At 39.5% G+C, this 21,794-nt stretch overlaps 3 protein-coding genes across 3 annotated transcripts in view; all 3 read right to left on the bottom strand.

The window, feature by feature from the left end:
* Positions 1–1,230, bottom strand: part of LOC136254626 (adhesion G protein-coupled receptor L4-like) — a 111,363-nt gene extending 110,133 nt beyond the window's left edge. The window contains exon 1 of the mRNA XM_066047370.1: positions 983–1,230. Within this exon, the coding sequence (XP_065903442.1) occupies positions 983–1,181 (199 nt within the window). The 5' untranslated portion in view covers positions 1,182–1,230. The remainder of the gene's footprint in view (positions 1–982) is intronic.
* On the bottom strand, positions 1,205–13,618 carry LOC136253733 (fibropellin-1-like). The gene is made up of 5 exons (XM_066046389.1): positions 13,516–13,618; positions 2,621–2,686; positions 2,246–2,353; positions 1,269–2,185; positions 1,205–1,213 (listed from the first exon to the last, which is right to left on the bottom strand). Exons 1-5 carry the CDS (start codon positions 13,616–13,618, stop codon positions 1,205–1,207), a joined length of 1,203 nt encoding a protein of 400 aa, XP_065902461.1.
* Positions 13,619–19,047: 5,429 nt separating this feature from the next.
* The window catches only part of LOC136252722 (phosphatidylinositol phosphatase PTPRQ-like), a 62,950-nt gene continuing 60,203 nt past the window's right edge, over positions 19,048–21,794 (bottom strand). Inside the window, exon 11 of the mRNA XM_066045290.1 lies at positions 19,048–19,097. Within this exon, the coding sequence (XP_065901362.1) occupies positions 19,048–19,097 (50 nt within the window). The remainder of the gene's footprint in view (positions 19,098–21,794) is intronic.

The following is a 21,794-nucleotide window of genomic DNA, read 5'->3' as shown; positions in this document are numbered from 1 at the left end:
GCTACAAACAAATCTCCCTGTAGAGAGATCAGCTAGAAGAAATTACCTTGTAGAGAGTTCAGTTACAAAGAAACCACCATGTAGAGAGTTCAGCTGCAAAGAAATCACCCTGTAGAAAATTCAGCCACAAACAAATTGCCCTGTAGAAAGATCAGTTATAAGTAGTTACCTTGTAGAGAGTTCAGATACAAAGAAACCATTCTGTAAAGAACTCAGCTGCAAACAAATCTCCTGCACAGAATTCAGCTACAAACAAATCACCCTGTAGAGAGATCAGCTAAAAGAAGTTACCTTGTAGATAGTTCAGCTACAAACAAATCACCCTGTAGATAGATCAGCTAGAAGAAGTTACCTTGTAGATTGTTCAGCTACAAACATTCACCCTGCAGAGAGAGCAGCAAGAAGAAGTCACCTTGTAGAGTGTTCAGTTACAAAGAAACCACCATGGAGAGTTCTATGATAAATATATGTATTATATATATATAATTTGTACATTTACTGATAAAATCAGAAATATTTAAAGTACATCTGCTTCACATTTTCTTCTTCCTGTAGTAAAAAAAAAAGACAGGTTATAAAAGTCCCAAAGCTGGCCATAGGCCAGCTTTGGGGTATACAAATACAAAAAGAAATGAAATCTAATCCAAAACAGCCAAGCTGTAAAAAAACAGTGCGGCCCTCAAAAAGGCTATGGTGAAAAAAGATGTGAAATCCAAGGTGGCGGCCAAGAAATGGCTGTGATGGTAGATTAATGGTAAAAATTTTAATAACGGCAATTTAGGTGAATTTTTTTGCCAAGACCAAGTGGCACAAAAATTCACTTGAATTGTCGTTATTAAAATTTTTACCATTAACCTACCATCACAGCCATTTCTTGGCCGCCACCTTGGATTTCACATCTTTTTTCACCATAGCCTTTTTGAGGGCCGCACTGTTTTTTTACAGCTTGGCTGTTTTGGATTAGATAAAGTTTTACACCTACCATTTTCACACTGATCTCCAATAAAACCATCCACACAATTACAGGTGAAGGAGTTAACTCCATCTTTACAAGTTCCATTATTCATACAAGGATTAGGATCACAATCATCTATGTTAGCTGTACAATTCTCTCCAGTAAAGCCATCCACACAATTACATGTGAAAGAATTAACTTCATCTGTACAAGTTCCATTATTCATACAAGGATTAGGATCACAATCATCTATGTTAGCTGTACAATTTTCTCCAGTAAAGCCATCCACACAATTACATGTGAAAGAATTAACTTCATCTGTACAAGTTCCATTATTCATACAAGGATTAGTATCACAATCATTTATGTTAGCTGTACAATTCTCTCCAGTAAAACCATCCACACAATTGCATGTGAAAGAATTAACTTCATCTGTACAAGTTCCATTATTCATACAAGGATTAGGATCACAATCATCTATGTTAGCTGTACAATTTTCTCCAGTAAAGCCATCCACACAATTACATGTGAAAGAATTAACTTCATCTGTACAAGTTCCATTATTCATACAAGGATTAGTATCACAATCATTTATCTTAGCTGTACAATTCTCTCCAGTAAAACCATCCACACAATTGCATGTGAAAAAATTAACTTCATCTGTACAAGTTCCATTATTCATACAAGGATTAGGATCACAATCATCTATGTTAGCTGTACAATTTTCTTCAGTAAAGCCATCCACACAATTACATGTGAAAGAATTAACTTCATCTGTACAAGTTCCATTATTCATACAAGGATTAGTATCACAATCATTTATCTTAGCTGTACAATTCTCTCCAGTAAAACCATCCACACAATTGCATGTGAAAGAATTAACTTCATCTGTACAAGTTCCATTATTCATACAAGGATTAGGGTCACAATCATCTATGTTAGCTGTACAATTTTCTCCAGTAAAGCCATCCACACAATTACATGTGAAAGAATTAACTTCATCTGTACAAGTTCCATTATTCATACAAGGATTAGTATCACAATCATTTATCTTAGCTGTACAATTCTCTCCAGTAAAACCATCCACACAATTGCATGTGAAAGAGTTAACTCCATCTGTACAAGTTCCATTATTCATACAAGGATTAGGATCACAATCATCTATGTTAGCTGTACAATTTTCTCCAGTAAAGCCATCCACACAATTACATGTGAAAGAATTAACTCCATCTATACAAGTTCCATTATTCATACAAGGATTAGGATCACAATCATCTATGTTAGCTGTACAATTCTCTCCAGTAAAGCCATCCACACAATTACATGTGAAAGAATTAACTTCATCTGCACAAGTTCCATTATTCATACAAGGATTAGGATCACAATCATCTATGTTAGCTGTACAATTCTCTCCAGTAAAACCATCCACACAATTGCATGTGAAAGAGTTAACTCCATCTGTACAAGTTCCATTATTCATACAAGGATTAGGATCACAATTATCTATGTTAGTTGTACAATTCTCTTCAGTAAAACCATCCACACAATTACAAGTGAAGGAGTTAACTCCATCTGTACAAGTTCCATTATTCATACAAGGATTAGGATCACAATTATCTATGTTAGTTGTACAATTCTCTTCAGTAAAACCATCCACACAATTACAAGTGAAGGAGTTAACTCCATCTGTACAAGTTCCATTATTCATACAAGGATTAGGATCACAATCATCTATTGATAGGAGAACAATAATGCCATAATTACAGTATTTACACATACATATGTAGCTCCATGTTGTCTATAGAAAATGTTTTTGCTATGAAAATGCCCTCTCTGACAGTAATCAGCATACTAAAAATTTGAGTGTAATTGCTCCAGGTATTCCTGAAATACAAGCCTTCTAAAATCAGCTTAATTGCTTTGATGTTTTGTCTTTCTTCCTTCTTTAGTACACTTGCAAAGTTACTATAAAATGCTAATCCATTATCCAACAGCCTTGAAATTGGCATAAATAATGGGAGTTTAAAGTCAAAACTCGGTATCAAGCGTCATGTGAATACAATTTATACCAAAGCAGCCTAGCTGTGAAAAAGTGTTCAACCCCAAAAAGCCAAGGTGAAAATGTTGTGAAATCCAATGTGGTGGCCAAGAAATGGCTGTGATGGTACATAGGTTTTACAGACAAAAATTTAATACTGACAATTCAAGTGAATTTATGCTTACTAGGATTTAATGCCAAATTAACTTGATTTGTTGTAGTTAAAACCATCCAAAAACAGTTTATAGCTGTAAAAAAAGGGCGCGTCCAAGTAAAGCAGAGTTAACTGTGACAAAAAGTAATGATATAATGCGGCCATGTGCGAGGTGTGCAAGTTGTAAAATTAATATTAGCTAATCAGATAATACAATGTTATTGTTAAACTGTTAATGAGAACTATGTGATGCTGCTAGTTTTTAAGTGTGTGAGCATCTTCATAAATGTCACACAAATATAATTCTCAGTAAAGCAATGTGTATAGATTCTCTGATAGCAATAAATAGTTTGAGTTTGCCCCCTTTCCTGTATACGGCAATGCTACGAACAAAGGAAAGGTGTTAGTTTTTACGCCTACTAGGCAAACCGCTTAGAGCAATGAGCTGAAAATCAGTGTATAGCTGGAATAATCTTCATAGAAAGTCCTTGCAGTAGTATAGAAGAACTGGATTACAAACCACTGAGTTATGATTCGAAAGCCAACTCCGTGTAGTAAATGCGAGATCGAGATACTCTAATAGAACAGTCACCCTAATAGAGCATTCAGCTAATTTACTTCATTATAGAATTCTATTACATTGCAAGTTATTCTGTAGGGAGTTCAGCTGCAAACAGTTAATCTTATAGACAGTTCAGCAAGAAGCAAGTCACCCTGTGGAGAGTTAAGCTACAAATCTATCACTGTAGAGATTCAGAACATTACAAGTCACACTGAAGAGAGTTCAGCTATTATAAACAAGTCATGCACCCTGTAGAGAGTTCACCTACAATTAAGTCACTCTCTAGAGAATTCAGCTACACACAAGTCATTGTGGAGAGAGTTCAGCTACAAAACAAATTATTATATTATATTATATTATATTACTGTGCAAGATCTCAAAATAGAGTGTAAGAGCACAATATAGTTATAAAATTAATTAAATAAGGATTTAAAATGTTCTACACTTGATGAATTAATTACAGATTCTGGAAGATTGCTCCATTGTCGAATTGCTGAAGGAAAAAAGGAGTAGTGTTAAGAGTTGATTATGGTGGGAGGTAGTGGAAATCGCAGTTGGTGCCCTCTTGTATAGATGGTCGGGGGGAAAGGATATCATCTGTGTTTATTTCTACTAAATCATTAACAATCTTGTACAAGTATATCGATTTTGATTCATTTCTTCTCTCTGCTAAAGACTTAATATCAATTCTTTTCAACATTTTTGTAACATTAGCATAAGGTGAGTAATTATTAAATATAAACCTCAATGATCGTCTTTGGACAGCTTCAACTAAGTCAATATTCCTTTGAGTATATGGAGACCAGATGGCAGAGGCATATTCTAGTATAGGCCTAATCATGCTGCTATAACATTTTACTTTAATACTAGTTGGACAGTGCTTAACCTGTAGAGAGATCGGCTACAAACATAACACTTTGCAGAGAGTTTAGCTACAAACAATCAACGTTTAGAACAATCAGCAACAAACAAATCAACCTGCAGAGAGATCAGCTACAAACAAATCAGCTTGTAGAGAGATCAGTTAAACACAAATCAACCTGTAGAGAGATAAGCTAGAAACAAATCACCCTGTAGAGAGATCAGCTTGAAATTAGACACAATGTAAGGAGTTCAGCTACAAGCAAATCACACTGTAGAGAGTTCAGCTACCCTGCAGAGAGATCAGCTACAAACAAATCACCTTATAGACAGTTCAGCTACAAACAAAGTACCCTGTAGAGAGATCGGCTACAAATAAATCACCTTGTAGAGAGTTCAGCTACAAACAAATCAACCTGTAGAGAGATCAGCTACAAACAAATTACCTTATAGAGAGTTCAGCTACAAACATATTACCCGTAGAGAGATCGGCTACAAACAAATCACCCTGTAGAGAGTTCAGCTACAAACAAATCGCCTTATAGAGGGTTCAACTACAAACAAATTGCCCTGTAGGGAGATCGGCTACAAACACATCAACCTGCAGAGAGATCAGCTACACACAAATCAACTTGTAGAGAGATCAGCTACAAACAAATCACCCTGTAGGGAGATCAGATAGAAACTAGACACATTGTAAGGAGTTCAGCTAAAACAAATCAACCTGCAAAGAGATCAGCTACAAACAAATCATCTTATAGACAGTTCAGCTACAAACAAATTACCCTGTAGAGAGATCGGTTACAAACACATCAACCAGCAGAGAGATCAGCTACACACAAATCAACTTGTAGAGAGATCAGCTACAAACAAATCACCCTGTAGAGAGATCAGATAGAAACTAGACACAATGTAAGGAGTTCAGCTACAAGCAAATCACCCTGTAGAGAGTTCAGCTAAAACAAATCAACCTGCAGAGAGATCAGCTACAAACAAATCAGCTTGTAGAGAGATCAGCTACAAACAAATCACCCTGTAGAGAGATCAGCTAGAAACTAGACACAATGTAAGGAGTTCAGCTACAAGCAAATCACTCTGTAGAGAGTTCAACTAAAACAAATCAACCTGCAGAGAGATCAGCTACAAACAAATCAGCTTGTACAGAGATCAGCTACAAACAAATCACCCTGTAGAGAGATCAGCTAGAAACTAGACACAATGTAAGGAGTTCAGCTACAAGCAAATCACTCTGTAGAGAGTTCAACTAAAACAAATCAACCTGCAGAGAGATCAGCTACAAACAAATCACCCTGTAGAAAGATCAGCTAGAAGAATTCACCTAGTAGAGATTTCAGCTACAAAGAAACCAACATGTAGAGAGTTCAGCTGCAAACAACTCACCCTGTAGAATTCAGCTACAAACAAATCGCCCTGTAGAAAGATCAGCTAGAAGAAGTTACCTTGTAGAGAGTTCAGCTACAAAGAAATCATTCTGTAAAGAGCTCAGCTGCAAACAAATTACCTGTACAGAATTCAGCAGCAAACAAGTCACCCTGTAGAAAATTCAGCTACAAACAAATCACCCTGTAGAAAGATCAACTAGAAGAATTCACCTTGTAGAGATTTCAGCCACAAAGAAACCACCATGTAGAGAGTTCAGCTGCAAACAACTCACCCTGTAGAATTCAGCTACAAACAAATCGCCCTGTAGAAAGATCAGCTAGAAGAAGTTACCTTGTAGAGAGTTTAGCTACAAAGAAATCATTCTGTAAAGAGCTCAGCTGCAAACAAATTACCTGTACAGAATTCAGCTACAAACAAATCACCCTGTACAGAGATCAGCTAGAAGAAGTCACCTTGTAGAGTGTTACGTTACAAAGAAACCACCATACAGAGAGTTCTGTAATAAATATATATATTATATATATAATTTGTACATGTACTGATAAATTCAGAAATATTTAAAGTATTTAACATCTGCTTCATCTTTCTTCTTTCTGTGGTAAAGAAAAAAGATAGGTTAAAAAAGCCCCAAAGCCGGCCATAGGCAGGTTTTGGGGTATACAAATACAAAAAGAAGTGAAATCTAATCCAAAACAGCCAAGCTGTAAAAAAAGTTTGCGGCCCTCAGAAAAGCTATGGTGAAAAAAGATGTGAAATCCAAGGTGGCGGCCAAGAAATGGCTGTGATGGTAGATTAATGGTAAAAATTTTAATAATGACAATTCAGGTGAATTTGGTGCCGCCTGGTCTTGGAACCAAATTCACCTGAATTGTCGTTATTAAAATTTTTACCATTAACCTACCATCACAGCCATTTCTTGGCTGCCACCTTGGATTTCACATCTTTTTTCACCATAGCCTTTTTGAGGGCCGCACACTTATTTTACAGCTTGGCTGTTTTGGATTAGATCAAGACACACGGTAGTGTGTCGTGCGGCCCAAGAAGCCGGCGCGCCACACCCGTGAGTATATTGACAGGAAGAACGAAAACGTCATTTTCACACCTTTGTATCTCAGTGATCACTTATCCGATTAGAACCAAATTTGTTACACAGCTGCTCGCCAGCCAGGGGAAGTCTACATTCCAAATTTGAAGAAAATCGCTCCAGCCATTTCCGAGATACGAGCTGCCAAATTTCTTTTTTTTTTTCTTCTTCGTCTTTTCGCACACTTGCAAAAATTGCTATAACAAGCAAACGCGTACTCCGATCGCCATGAAATTTGGCACACAGAAAGGGAGTCCAACGGCAAATCCTAGCATCAAATTTGGTACAAATCCGATGAATGCTTAAGGAGTTATGACTGATTATTCGCGTAAAACAAGATCGATTTGTTGTCACGCCTACAGGGTAAACCGCTTCATGGAATGCGTTGAAAATTGCTATGTAGATGGAGTAACCATCGTAGGAGTGCCTTTTGGTGGTTTGAAAGGAATCGAGATAAAGACCATGGAGATATGACACAAAACCCGACCTGTGTCACAATTACGCGATCGATTTTTAGGAATAAAAAAGTATTAGTTTTTACGCCTACTAGGCAAACCGCTTAGAGCAATGAGCTGAAAATCGGTGTATAGCTGGAATAATTTTCATAGAAAGTCCTTGCAGTAGTACAGAAGAATCGGATTACAAACCACTGAGTTATGATTCTAAAGCCAACTCCGTGTAGCAAATGCGAGATCGAGATACTCTAATAGAACAGTCACCCTAATAGAGCATTCGGCTAATTTATTTAATCAATTATAGAATTTTATTACATCACAAGTTATTCTGTAGGGAGTTCAGCTGCAAACAGTTAATCTTATAGACAGTTCAGCAAGAAGACAGTCACCATGTGGAGAGTTAAGCAAATATATCACTATAGAGATTCAGAACATTACAAGTCACACTGAAGAAAGTTCAGCTATAAACAAGTCATGTACCCTGTAGAGAATTCAGCTACAATTAAGTCACTCTCTAGAGAATTCAGCTACACAGAATTCAGCTACACACAAGTCACTGTGGAGAGAGTTCAGCTACAAATAAATTACCCTGTAGAGAGATCAGCTACAAATAAAACACTTTGCAGAGTGTCCAGCTACAACAAATCAACCTTTAGAGCGATCAGCAATGAACAAATCAATACAAATCTACCTGTAGAGAGATAAGCTAGAAACAAATCACCCTGTAGAGAGTTCAGCTACAAAAAAATCACACTGTAGAGACATCAACTAGAAACTAGACACAATGTAAGGAGTTCAGGTACAAGCAATCACGCTGTAGAGAGTTCAGCTAAAACAAATCAACCTGCAGAGAGATCAGCTACAAACAAATCACCTTATAGAGAGTTCAGCTACAAACAAATCACCCTGTAGAGAGATCAGCTAGAAACTAGACACAATGTAAGGAGTTCAGCTACAAGCAAATCACCCTGTAGAGAGTTCAGCTAAAACAAATCAACCTGCAGAGAGATCAGCTACACACAAATCACCCTGTAGAAAGATCAGCTAGAAACTAGACACAATGTAAGGAGTTCAGCTACAAGCAAATCACCCTGTAGAGAGTTCAGCTACAAACAAACCAACCTGTAGAGCGATCAGCTAGAAACAAATCACCCTGAAGAGAGGTCAGCTACAAAAAATCATCTTGTAGAGAGATTAACTACAAACAAAAGACTTTGCAGAGAGTTCAGCTACAAACAAATCAACCTTTAGAGTGATCAGCAACAAACAAATCAACCTGTAGAGAGATCATCTAGAAACAAATCAACCTGCAGAGAGATCAGCTACAAACAAATCAGCTTGTAGAGAGATCAGTTACACACAAATCAACCTGTAGAGAGATAAGCTAGAAACAAATCACTATGTAGAGAGTTAAGCTAAAGCAAATCAATCTGCAGAGAGATCAGCTATAAACAAATCACCTTAGAGATAGTTCAGCTACAAACAAATTACCTTGTAGAGAGATCGGCTACAAACAAATCACCCTGCAGAGAGATCAGCTACACACAAATCAACTTGTATAGAGATCAGCTACAAACATATCACCCTGTAGAGAGATCAGATAGAAACTAGACACAATGTAAGGAGTTCAGCTACAAGCAAAACACCCTGTAGAGAGTTCGTCTACAAACAAATCAACCTGTAGAGCAATCAGCTAGAAACAAATCATCCTAAAGAGAGGTCAGCTACAAAAAATCACCCTGTAGAGAGAAACAAATCACCCTGAAGAGAGGTCAGCTACAAAAAAAACACTTTGCAGAGAGTTCAGCTACAAACAAATCAACCTGCAGAGAGATCAGCTACAAAAAAATCAGCTTGTAGAGAGACCAGTTACACACAAATCAACCTACAGAGAGATAAGCTAGAAACAAATCACCCTGCAGAGAGTTCAGTTACAAGCAAAACACCCTGTAGAGAGTTCAGCAACAAAGAAACCACCATGTAGAGAGTTCAGCTGCAAACAAATCACCTTATAGAGAGTTCAGCTACAAACAAATTACCCTGTAGAGAGATCGGCTACAAACAAATCAACCTGTAGAGAGATCGGCTAGAAACTAGACACAATGTAAGGAGTTCAGCTACAAGTAAATCAACCTGTAGAGAGTTCAGCTAAAACAAATCAACCTGCAGAGAGATCAGCTACAAACAAATCACCTTATAGACAGTTTAGCTACAAACAAATTACCCTGTAGAGAGATCGGCTACAAATTAATCAACCTGCAGAGAGATCAGCTACACACAAATCAACTTGTAGAGAGATCAGCTACAAACAAATCACCCTGTAGAGAGATCAGCTAGAAACTAGATACAATGCAAGGAGTTCAGCTACAAGCAAATCACCCTTTAGTGAGTTCAGCTACAAACAAATCAACCTGCAGTGAGATCACCCACAAAAACGCACCTTGTACAGAGTTCAGTTACAAACAAATTACCCTGTAGAGAGATCAGGTAAAAGAATTCACCTTGTAGAGAGTTCAGCAACAAAGAAACCACCATGTAGAGAGTTCAGCTGCCAACAAATCACCCGGCAGAAAGATCAGCTAGAAGAAGTCACCTTGTAAAGAGTTTAGCTACAAAGAAACCATCATGTACAGAGTTCAGCTACAAAGAAACCACCTTGTAGAGTGTTTAGCTGCAAAAAATCACCTGTAGAGAGTTCAGCTAAAAACAAATCACCCTGTAGAGAGATCAGCTAGAAGAGGTCACCTTGTAGAGAGTTCAGCTACAAAGAAACCACAACATAAAGAGTTCAGCTGCAAATAAATCACTTGTAGAGAGTTCAGCTACAAATAAATTCCCCTGTAGAGGGATCAGCTAGAAGAAGTCACCTTGTAGAGAGTTCAGCTACAAAGAAACCATCATGTAGAGAGTTCAGTTACAAACAAATCACCCTGTAGAGAGATCAGCTAGAAGAATTTACCTAGTAGATAGTTCAGCTACAAACAATTCACCCTGTAGAAAGATCAGCTAGAAGAAGTCACCTTGTAGAGTGTTCAGTTACAAAGAAACCATCATGTAGAGAGTTCAGCTGCAAACAAATCACTCTGTAGAGAGTTCAGCTACAAAGAAACCGCCATGTAGAGAGTTCAGCCTCAAACAAACCACCTTGTAGAGAATTCAACTACAACAAATCACCCTGTAGAGAAGAAGTTACCTTGTAGAGAGTTCAGCTACAAAGAAACCATCATGTAGGGAGTTCAGCTACAAAGAAACCACCATGTAGAGAGCATAGCTGCAAACAAATCACCAGTAGAGAGTTCAGCTAGAAACAAATCACCCCGTAGAGAGATCAGCTGGACGAAGTCACCTTGTAGAGAGTTCAGCTACAAAGAAACCATCATGTAGAGAGTGCAGCTACAAAGAAACCATCATGTAGAGAGTTCAGCTGCAAACAAATCACCCTGTAGAGAGTTCAGCTACAAAAAAATCATTCTGTAGAGAGTTCAGCTAGACGAAGTCACCTTATAGAGAGTTCAGCTACAAAGAAACCATCATGTAGAGAGTTCAGCTACAAAGAAACCACACAACAAATCGATCTTGTTTTACGCGAATAATCGGTCATAACTCCTGAACCATTCATCGGATTTGTACCAAAGTTGATGCTAGGATTCGCCGTTGGACTCCCTTTCTGTGTGCCAAATGTCAAGGCGATCGGAGTACGCGTTTGCTTGTTATAGCAATTTTTGCAAGTGTGCGAAAAGACGAAGAAGAAAAAAATGAAGAAAAAAAAACGAAACTTTGGCCACTCGTATCTCGGAAATGGCTTGAGTGATTTCCTTCAAATTTGGAATGTAGACTCCCCTAGCTGGCGGGAAACTCTGCAGCAAATTTGGTTCCAATCGGATGAGGTATCACCGAGATACAAATGTGTGAAAATGACGTTTTCTTTCTTCCTGTCAATATACTCACGGTGTGGCGTGCCGGCTTCTTGGGCCGCACGACACACTATCGTGTGTCTTGATTGAGTAAATTATAAACGCAGCTGAATGCCTTATTAGGGTGACTGTTCTATTAGAGTATCTCGATCTCGCATTTGGTACACGTAGTTGCCTTTCGAATCATAACTCAGTGGTTTGTAATCCGATTCTTCTGTACTACTGCAAAAACTTTCTATGATGATTATTCCAGCTACATACTGATTTTCAGCTCGTTGCTCTAAGCTGTTTGCTTGGTAGACACGAAAACTAATAGTTTTTGCATTCATAAAAATCGATCACGTAATTTTGATACAGGTTGGGTTTTGTGTCATATCTCCATGGTCTTTATCCCGATTCCTTTCAAACCACAAAAAGGCACTCCTACGATGGTTGCTCCATCTACATATCAATTTTTAACTGATTCCTCCAAGGTGTTTACCCTGTAGGCGTGACAGACCTTCGACCTTATTTTACGCAAATAATCGGTCATAACTCCGTGAATGTTCATCGGATTCCTACCAAAGTTGGTACGGAGATCCGCCTTGATGAGCCCTGTATGTGTGCCAAATTTCAGCCCAATCCGAGCACGCATTCGTGTTTTATGGCGGGTTTTGCAAAGTGTACGAGATGAAGTAGTAGTGATGTCCTACAAAAAAACCGACACCTCTCAATTAGCACATATGACACAAACCCATATAAAACACTACTAACATGCAACTTCTACTGAAAATTTCAGATCAATACTGTATTCTATAGTGAAGTTACAGCTATTACAATGTCATCAAAAATTAGACCAATTTTACATAGGAAAAATGGCACCGAAGGGAAAATTAGCTAGTGATTTCTACATTTTAATAAAACTAGACTGGCTCAAATTGTTCGTATAAGCCACTAAAACCATTCTTAACAAATCTACAGGTAAGAAGTTGGCCATAGTGCCTTCAACCATGTACAACAGGGAAAATTGCTGTTTCTGAAACATTTGCTTAATTCTAGGGCAATGCCTTCAGTAATCCCATTTAGACGAATAATTTCCATTAAAATCTATTGTATCATTTCAGTACACAGCCCTATCTTATCACACAGCTGTCCAATGCCAATATTCCATCCATCCAATGACACTACAAAGCACATAAACTGGATTGCGGAGCTAGTATGCACATTGCTCAGCTCAACTACGTTACAAATATATTTAAAACAACTTAATACACTCGACTGAAGTGCATACATTAGAAAAATATAGCGTTATATTGCATACAAGCAGGTTATATTGCATAGGTTATAAACGCCTGCTATACTAACCATACCTTGCATTTGTGGCTTGTATGCTTGTCAGATTTGAAATCAGCACTATTGAAAACCTATGAACCATGAAGGCCCCTCAAATCCAGCTGTAATGTTGCAGAAACACCATCAGACTGAAACAACTAGCTACGGGGCTAGTTGGGTTTTCGATTGTGGGTTGATTATTGAATGATTTTTCTCCTTCTCACCATATGGATGTCAGCATACTCAATTCATTTTATGGACTTTTTAACTTCTCTTCGTGATGGCTGGACTTCCTGGAGGCACCGCTGATGTTTCTGATCCGCCTGGGGGCTCTGGACACTCCGTTCAAGTCACGTGTGGCTCAGTGAGTGCCAGCTTGTTTTGTCAGTTCCTGGAGAATGGTAGGAGTCTTTGTATTCGGATTAACTGTGGTGATAATTTAATCTCTCCCTGTGAGTTCGAGCGGTGTGCTGGGTGCGTGGCTACTCGAAACTGGAAAAGGTCAATCAAGTATCTTGGCGCACCCATTGGCGATTATATTTGGGAGTCAGCAGCTGGTAAGTTGTATTGTTTTGTTGTTTCCCATGTTGATGTGTTGTCCACTCCCCCTCCAAGTTTGAATGCTGATGGTGCATCTTCTACAAGCACAACGAGCTTACTATCTTCAATAGGGTCTGTTACCCCTTCATCAGCTTTTCTCCCTACTACAACCACAATTCCATCTGACACTAGTTCTGATACTGATTCTACCTTGGTTGCTGAATCACAAATTAATACTCTCAGCCTCGTTAGCTCTTCTCCTGGAGTTGTCTGCTGTCCTTTGTGCGACAAAACCACCACTACTGTTTCTTCCCTCTGGCAACATATTAATAGTGTTCATATTCCCGGAGGTGTTTTTCCACCAACTTCTTTCTTCCAGAGGTTTGACCGCCTTATCTGCTCTCAGTCATCATGTCGCTTTGCTTATTTGAGCATATGGTCAGTATGTTAACGTTCTTTAGGTGGGTCCCGTCGGTGCAGTGCCCCTCTTATTGATTCTTCTACTGTGCTGGGTGCTACCAACAGTACCTCTACAACTGTTACTACACATTCACATGCTTGTGTCACACCCCTACCACCTGTTTCTGGTTCTAGGCTTAGTTCTTGTCTGTCACCTACTGAAATTGTTTCCCTGGCTGTCCAAGCTGCGGCAGATGGCTCTCTTCCTCTTGAATATAAATCTGTCAAGACCCTAATTTTTGATACTCTGATGAGCTCCTTACTCAATTTGAATGTGCATACAGTTCGTTACATTCCTAGTACTGTTCAGCCTCTATTAGCTTCAGTGCTTAGTAAAGACCTTTGTTTTTCCTTGCAGCATAAATTATGGGGGTTTGTAAGATTGCTGTTGTTTCCAAAACTTGTTCTCTGTTCCCCCCCACTCGTGCTGGTAAAAGAAGCGCTATTTGATTGGTTCTTTGTTGTGTGATCGTTTGAACAAGTGGAAATCTGGTGTTGATGGTATCTTAGATCTTTGGCAAGCTGCAGGTGCTCTGCAGTGGGGCTCTTCAGCTCGATCTGTCACTACTTCTGCTGAGTCTTTGGAGAATGGGAACATTAGACGTGCTTTGCGCTTGGCCTCAGATGGACGTTATGGTAATGCGCTACGTGCTCTAGGCTCTAGGGGTGTTGCTTCCTACGACAATGTTGCAGCTCGAGATGATTTGATCCATCGTCATCCTCAGAATGTGGTTCCTTCCCGGTGCAGTGATGTCCCTGTTTCTCTTGTAGTTGAGCCCTCGGTTGTGTTGTACGCGTTGTGTTCCTTTCCCAAGGGAACCTCTTCAACCTCTCCTGGTAGCTCAGCTCTCCGTCCTCAGCATTTATTGGATGCTGTGTGCGGTTCAACTTCACCAGCTGCTTCTGAATGTCTGTCCAACCTGACAAGATGTGTTAATGCCTTGCTTGCTGGTAAGCTTGATTCTCGTCTTGCTCCTTGGTTTTGTGGTGCACCATTGACTGCATTGGTGAAGGGTTCTGGTGCCTTTTGTCCAATTGCTGTTGGTGAGACCCTTCATCGTCTGGTCAGCAAGGTATGTTGTGTATCTGTGCGTGATTCACTTCCCAGTTTGCTACTTCCTCATGGTCAGGTTGGAGTAGGTATTCGTAATGGATTAGAAGCTGCTGTACATTCTCTTCGTACCATCCTTGCTACTGTGGGCTCTAATTGTGAACTATGTTGCTTAAAGGTGGACATGACCAATGCATTTAATGAGTGTAGCCAGGATTCCTTTCTATCACGTTGTCGATTTGATCTCCCAGAATCGTTTAGCTGGGTGCAGTGGTCTTACTGCTGCATCGCGGAACTACGTTTTGGCCTCCACCGGATTGCATCCCCAACTGGCGTACAGCAGGGTGATCCCCTTGGACCATTACTGTTTTCCCTTGTCCTTATTGATTTCTTATCCAGTGTTACTCTCCCAGCTGGACTGGCTTTTCAGTTATGGTACTTGGATGACGGAACCTTGGTAGGTACGCGCTCCAGCCTTGCCTCCTTTTTGCAAATGCTTGTACAGAGTTTTGGTCTCTACCCTAATTTATCTAAATGTGAGGTCTTTTGGCCTTCTGGTAATCAGTCGTTTCTGGAGTTTCCATCATCTGTCACCCGTATTTCGTTGTTGCAAGAGGAAGGAGCTGCCTTTCTTGGTTCCCCTGTGTAGGGATTCTCTGATTATTTCTTGTCATTTGTTGGCAAAGCTGTCGATAAGGTGGCTTCTCTTCAGGACCGTCTTTGGGGTTTGGGGAACCCTCAAGTTGAACTCCATCTTCTCCGAAGTTGTCTGGGTGTTTGTAAACTTAATCATCTCTTGCGTACTATTTCCCCAAATTGTGTTATTTCTCAACTTGAACATTTCGATTATAATTTTCGATCTGCTTTAGGTCGTATTTGCAAATCTTTAATATCTTACTTATCTTGGCTGCAGGCTACTTTACCGTGTTCTATGGGAGGATTGGGTTTGCGTGAAGCTACCAGTACCTCTTCAGCAGCCTTTCTAGGTTCTTGTTTCAGCTCCCAAGAATTGTGTTATCATCTGCTCCAGTCTTTTAGTGGGGGTCCTGACGTGTTTCCTTCCATCCCGGATCAGGATGTTGCTACCTCAATTCTGTTGCCCTTGATTAACAGTGATTCCCTTCCTGATCTTATCCATCCAGCTTGTGGGCAGCGTGTTTTCCAACATGAACTTGATATTGCTCATCAGACTATTTTGCTTAATTCGCTTACCATTCGGGACCAAGCCAGAATTCGTTTAATTTCTGCTGACCCCTGTACCAGTTCATGGCTTCGGGCCATTCCTTGTGATTCTTTAGGCCTATCCATGTCCTCACAGGAGTTTGTATGTTCTCTTCGATACTGGCTTGGTGTCCCTCTCTTTTCTGCCACTTCTCCAGTTTTCTGCCCATGTGGTAGTGTTGTTGATCAATTTGGTGATCATCTGCTGGGCTGTGGACATGAATCCATGCGTATACGTAGGCATGATGCTTTATGTGATGTGATATATCATGCTTTACTTCAGGACAACACTGGTTGCCGTAAAGGGCAACGGTGTGCTGGCTCCCGATTGGATCGCCCGGGTGATGTTTTTCACCCAGACTTTGTGCATGGGAAGCCTGCGTACTTCGATGTTACTGTGTGTTGTCCATTACAGGAATCTTTGTTGGGTCGGTCTGCAGTTTCAGCAGGTGTGGCTGCTGCTAAGGGAGAAGAAGACAAGGATGCTCACCATGATGAGCTTGTACTGGCTGCTGGAGGTGTCTTTGTCCCCCTGGTGTGGTTGAGTCCTTGGGTTTGTGGTCTGCTGCTAGTCATCCTGTCTTGCAGGATATTGCTTTGAGGACAACCACCAGGAGTGGCATTTCTCGTGGTCTAGCATACCGCCATCTGCTAGAGCAACTCTCTGTTTGTCTGTGGCGCCACAACGCCCGAACATTGTTACATCTATTTAGCCTGTTGCCTGGCAGTACTTTGTGGGAGTTGAACTCTGTTTCATGCTCCCACTTCCTGCAGTTTGGTCAGTAGTCTGCAGGGCTTTCTTCTTAAGGCCCCTGTCCGGGATTTTGCCGTGTGTATGCTGGCGGTCCATGCGGTGTTTTTGTAGGTCTGTGTAGGCTCTGTAGGTTTAGCTGCTTTTTGTCTTTCATAAATTAAATTAGGTTTATCTTCTAGCTAGAGATCGGGCAGGATGGGAATGTAATTAGGGCCAGAATTAAAAAATTAAAAAAAAACAAAAAAAAACAACTAGCTAGTGCCATAACCTTAATACATTTTGTCTCTAATTATCCGAAGCCTAAATTTTAATGTATTTTTGACTTTAAAATACGATAACTTTATAATTACAAAACGAAATAAGTTCAATTTAACTTTATTTAGAAGCGCAAGCATCCAGGAACAAAAATCCGCTTAGTGATAACTTGTTGAAAGTAAGTATTGATTGTTAAAGAAGACTATACAGCCCTGTACTAAAAATACGAGGTTGGATATCACTAGAAGAAAAAATGAAGAAATTAAAACGAAATTATGTTTGCTCGTATCTCGGAAATGGCTGGAGCGATTTTCTTCAAATTTAGTATGTGGACTCCCCTTACTGGCTGGCATTTCTCTAGCAATTTTGGTTCCAATTGGATTAAGGATCACAGAGCTACATAGGTGTGAAAATTGCATTTTCTTTCTTCTTGTTAATATACTCACGGTGTGGCACACTGGCTTCTTGGGCTGCATGACACACTACCATGTGTCTTGAACCCTAATATACAGTACTACAGTACTCTACGACAAGTAACAAATTATCTCTTATTACTGCACTTCACTCTGAGCAAAATGCACTATACAATATTTTGACATTCAATTGTAAATGACCAAGGAGCACTCACCATCCTCCGGTGTCATCACAGTAATGGGATCACTAAATAGACCTATTCCTACTACAGTAGTTGCTGCTATTCTAACAGTGTAGTTGTAACTAGGATGTAACATGTCAACCAACTGTGTACGTCCTTCTGAAACATTATATGTTCTGTTTCTAATTATTCCCAATTGTGAGATTACTGTTCCATTGTCTAAATATAGTATCTGGGTTTCCATGACAATCACATGGTATTGAACAAGTAGTCCATTTTGTTCTTCTAGTGAAGGTGGTTCCCATGACAATATGATACTGTGAGATGACTGAACAAGTACACTGACATTCAGTGGAGCTTCAGTTGGAGCTGTGTGATAAAATAAACATAGTAGTATTCCAGCACATACAATAATCAAGGTACAGTAGATGCATGACATATTAAAAATGTATTATGGCATAACAATATGAGTACATCCTTATTATTGACAAAGAAAAGTATTTATCCAACTACCATGTAACCCTGTTTACTGAGTTACAGTAAATTTGCAATAAGGTCAGCACAGCTTCCATCTCATAGTATGCTTGCACTGATTAGTACAGGCATTTTACCAAGAATATTGGGTCAACCTCACACTAATTGTAACAAAGGCAAACTCAATAGTTTTTTTTCCTTATTATGTCCTCAGTGACTGGAAAAAATGTCCTAAGGAATCCTTGTGGGGGAACAGTGTGAAAATCACTGAAATAAAAACCGGAGTTTTTGCTCCTTAATGATTTGATGTTTTCGTGGTGTTTATAGTCATAGCTCAGCTAGGATACTACTTATATCAAAATTTATATTATATCATTATAACATTAAAAAGCTCTCACAAAGATGAATCTTTTGGTACTAAAATTATTACCTTAGGATAATGTGTTAATGAGTTACAATCAAATATATTAATGGATTTGCTTACTCTTTGTACATGTTTTGCAACTGTAACTACTGTAGTAATGCCTTTATGCATGTTATTGCATGCATACAGAGTGGTATAGTGAGCTTGACAGTTTTCAACCAGCAGCAGAAAGGCTATGTTGTGGATAAGTGAATATCACATCTATCAATGATAATATTCAGGCCCAACATTGTATGGAATATAAGGCAGAGTAGAGTTGTAGTGGTTTTTTGTAATGCTGGTGATAGCATGAGAAGAGTACTTGCTAACTAACTGAACAAGCCAGGGCAAACTTTGTCAATCTTGACATTACGTGCTGAAACCTGGGAATGAACCAGGGACCTTTAGATAAAGGTAAGTTGATCATTCGGTGTTGTAGCTCACTTAAGCCATCTGCAAGACTTCTGCAGACACAGGTATTCCATCTTCTACTCTAACAGCAAAGAGTACTTTAACCATCAACCAGGTCAGTATTTCCAGGAACAACAGCATTTGTACTATGCCTGGGGATGTGGTACTTCAGCAATGTCGCCGCAAGTATTGTAACCTACATAAATAGCAAAGACACCAACCAAAAGCAGCCAACACCAAGCACATCAAGCAATGGCAGACCTGTACTTTGATCATCTGAGGAGAGATATTTGGTCATCTTTGGAGGGATTCAGGTTGATCCACACTCTTCTTTCAGATCAGAGACTTACTACTGTCATGCAATCACCTAGAGTTAGCCTTCAAGCATGAGCTATGCATTTATCCACCTGCTTTCTTTGATTCCTCTTTTTTGCTTCACGAAGCAGACAAGCCAGCACTTGCTGACGCAATATGTGAAAGTGGTGTCCTAGCAGATATCTCAGATGATGGAATTCAGTATGTCCTGGATGGTAGAGCACTTCTGCAATGCTCCCCATGCATGGTTCTACATGCCATCAGTACACAGAATGTGTAGCAAGAAAGTACAAGGATGCCATAGTTGTATTTGATGGCTATGAAAATATGAACACAAAAGATATGACACATCAGAGGCAGTCAAAAGGAAAGGCTGGTGCAACTGTGACAGTTGCCACTAACATGACCACCACAACGAAGAAGGACCAGTTTTGGCCAACTGAAAGAATGAGCAGCAATTTATTTTCATGCTGAGTACAGAACTGGAGAAGAGCAACTACAAAACTTACAATGCACCAGGAGATGCTGATCTTTTGATTGTTCAGAAGGCTGTCCAATCTGCTACACGAGTACCACCACTGTGCTAGTTGGTGAAGACACTGGCTTCATTGTTCTGCTCTGCTACCATGCAAGTCTCGACTCACATGACCTCTTCCTTCATCTTGAACCAAAGAAAACAGAAAAAAAGCTTCACATCTGGAACATCAAAGCCACAAAAAAAGCTGCTTGGTCAAGCACAACATCTTCTTCATCCATGCTATTCTTGAGTGTGACACAACATCACGTCTCTATGGGATTGGAAAAGGGACATCTCTTTGCAAGTTCAAAGCAAGCAGTATGTTCTGTGAGCAGGCAAAGGTGTTTCATTCCAATTCAGCCTCCACAGATGATGAGATAGATGCAGGAGAGAAAGCTGTAGTACTAGTCTACAATGGAATGCTAACTGACACACTAGATTCCCTCCAACATAAACGGTTCTGTGAAAAGGTGGCTTCAAAAACATCCCATGTAAAACCACAATCCTTACCACCAACTTTAGCAGCAGCAAAGTACCACATCTTTCATGTGTACCTTCAAGCTTTCAAGTTCAAGAATGGAGAGGATCAGCTGCAGAACTTCATCTCAGAGACTGGGGATGGCAGGAGTGTGAAGAGGGGTTGTGCCACTTCAAACATCGCTACCTCCTGCTCCTGCATGAACATCTGCTACAGGTGATCAGATGCAACTGCCAGACTGACTGCAGTAGGCTAAGATGCTTATGCAAGAAGCACAACATTGAGTGCATTCTCGCTTGTGGTAACTACAAGGGAACTGGCTGCATGAACATATCTCACGACAATGGTATTGACACACTTCAGTAGTCATAAAAGGATAAAAGGACATTTGCTACAGTCTCTTTGATATCACCTGTATATTATTAATCCACTCAAAAACAGCCAAGCTGTAAAAAAGAGTGCGGCCCTCAAAAGCCTGGGTGAAGAAAAGTTGTGAAATCAAAGGTGGCGGCCAAGAAATGGCTGCAATGATGTTAATGCTAATAAATTTTAACAATGCACACAGCCATTATTAAAAGTTTTTAGCATTAACATCATTGCAGCCATTTCTTGGCCGCCACCTTTGATTTCACAACTTTTTTGACCCAGGCTTTTGAGGGCTACACTCTTTTTTTTTACAGCTTAGTTGTTTTTGAGTGGATTTCACTTCTTTTTGTATTTTCAAAAACCAAATCTTGCAACTTTTTATTGGCATATGATTTCAAGGCTGTTGTATCACAAGTTTTGCTAGTACATAGCACTTATTATGATGATTATGATGATGATGATTGGTGTGAGTCGGTCATATTAGTCTGCTCGCAGACCGCCTGGGGGCAAAACTAAGTTAATACTACAAATATATCACTGATCGATATGAAAATGGCTCTGATGTGATGAAATAGCTACTAGATTGAGCCTCAAAGCGTTGCAACAATAGTATGGTGCTAACGCTCTAATAGAGGGCATGTTTTTGCTTTCGCTGAAATCATCTAATAGAACACACATAGAATGTTCTAGATTTTCTATTGGTAGATCAATTTTACTTATTAAGCTAGAAATTTCATTTATAAGGTAGAAATTAAGTGAAGTGATCAGCCGAGATAGCAGTGGTTCAGTGGTTAAGGATGCAGGCATTAGGTATGGAGGTCCTTGGTTCAAACTCTGGTCATGATCAGTTAATTTTTTTCGACATTTTTTATGCACCTTTTTTTTTTGCCCCCAGTGACTGCTCTATTAGAGTATCTCGATCCTGTGATTTTACACTTGCTTGGTTTTTGCTTTATAACTTTGTAGTTGTAAGTCTGTTGCTGTTCTAACCACCAAAAGGCACTCCGATGATGATCAGCCTATGTACACACGAATTTTCAAGTTATTCCTCTACTCGGTTTACCCTGCAGCCATGACAAGTTTCATCTTTTTTTTTTAACATGAATAAATGCTCATAACTCCTTGGATATTTATCAGATTCATAGCAAACTTGGTACACGAATGTACCTCTATACACTCTTTACTTGTGCCAAATATCGATACAATGGAGTTACAAG

This window comes from Dysidea avara, chromosome 4, assembly GCF_963678975.1.
Source record: "Dysidea avara chromosome 4, odDysAvar1.4, whole genome shotgun sequence".
NCBI classification, from domain to species: Eukaryota; Metazoa; Porifera; class Demospongiae; order Dictyoceratida; family Dysideidae; genus Dysidea; species Dysidea avara.
The sequence above is the reverse complement of the archived record's forward strand: the minus strand, read 5'-3'. Positions and strand labels throughout refer to the sequence as shown.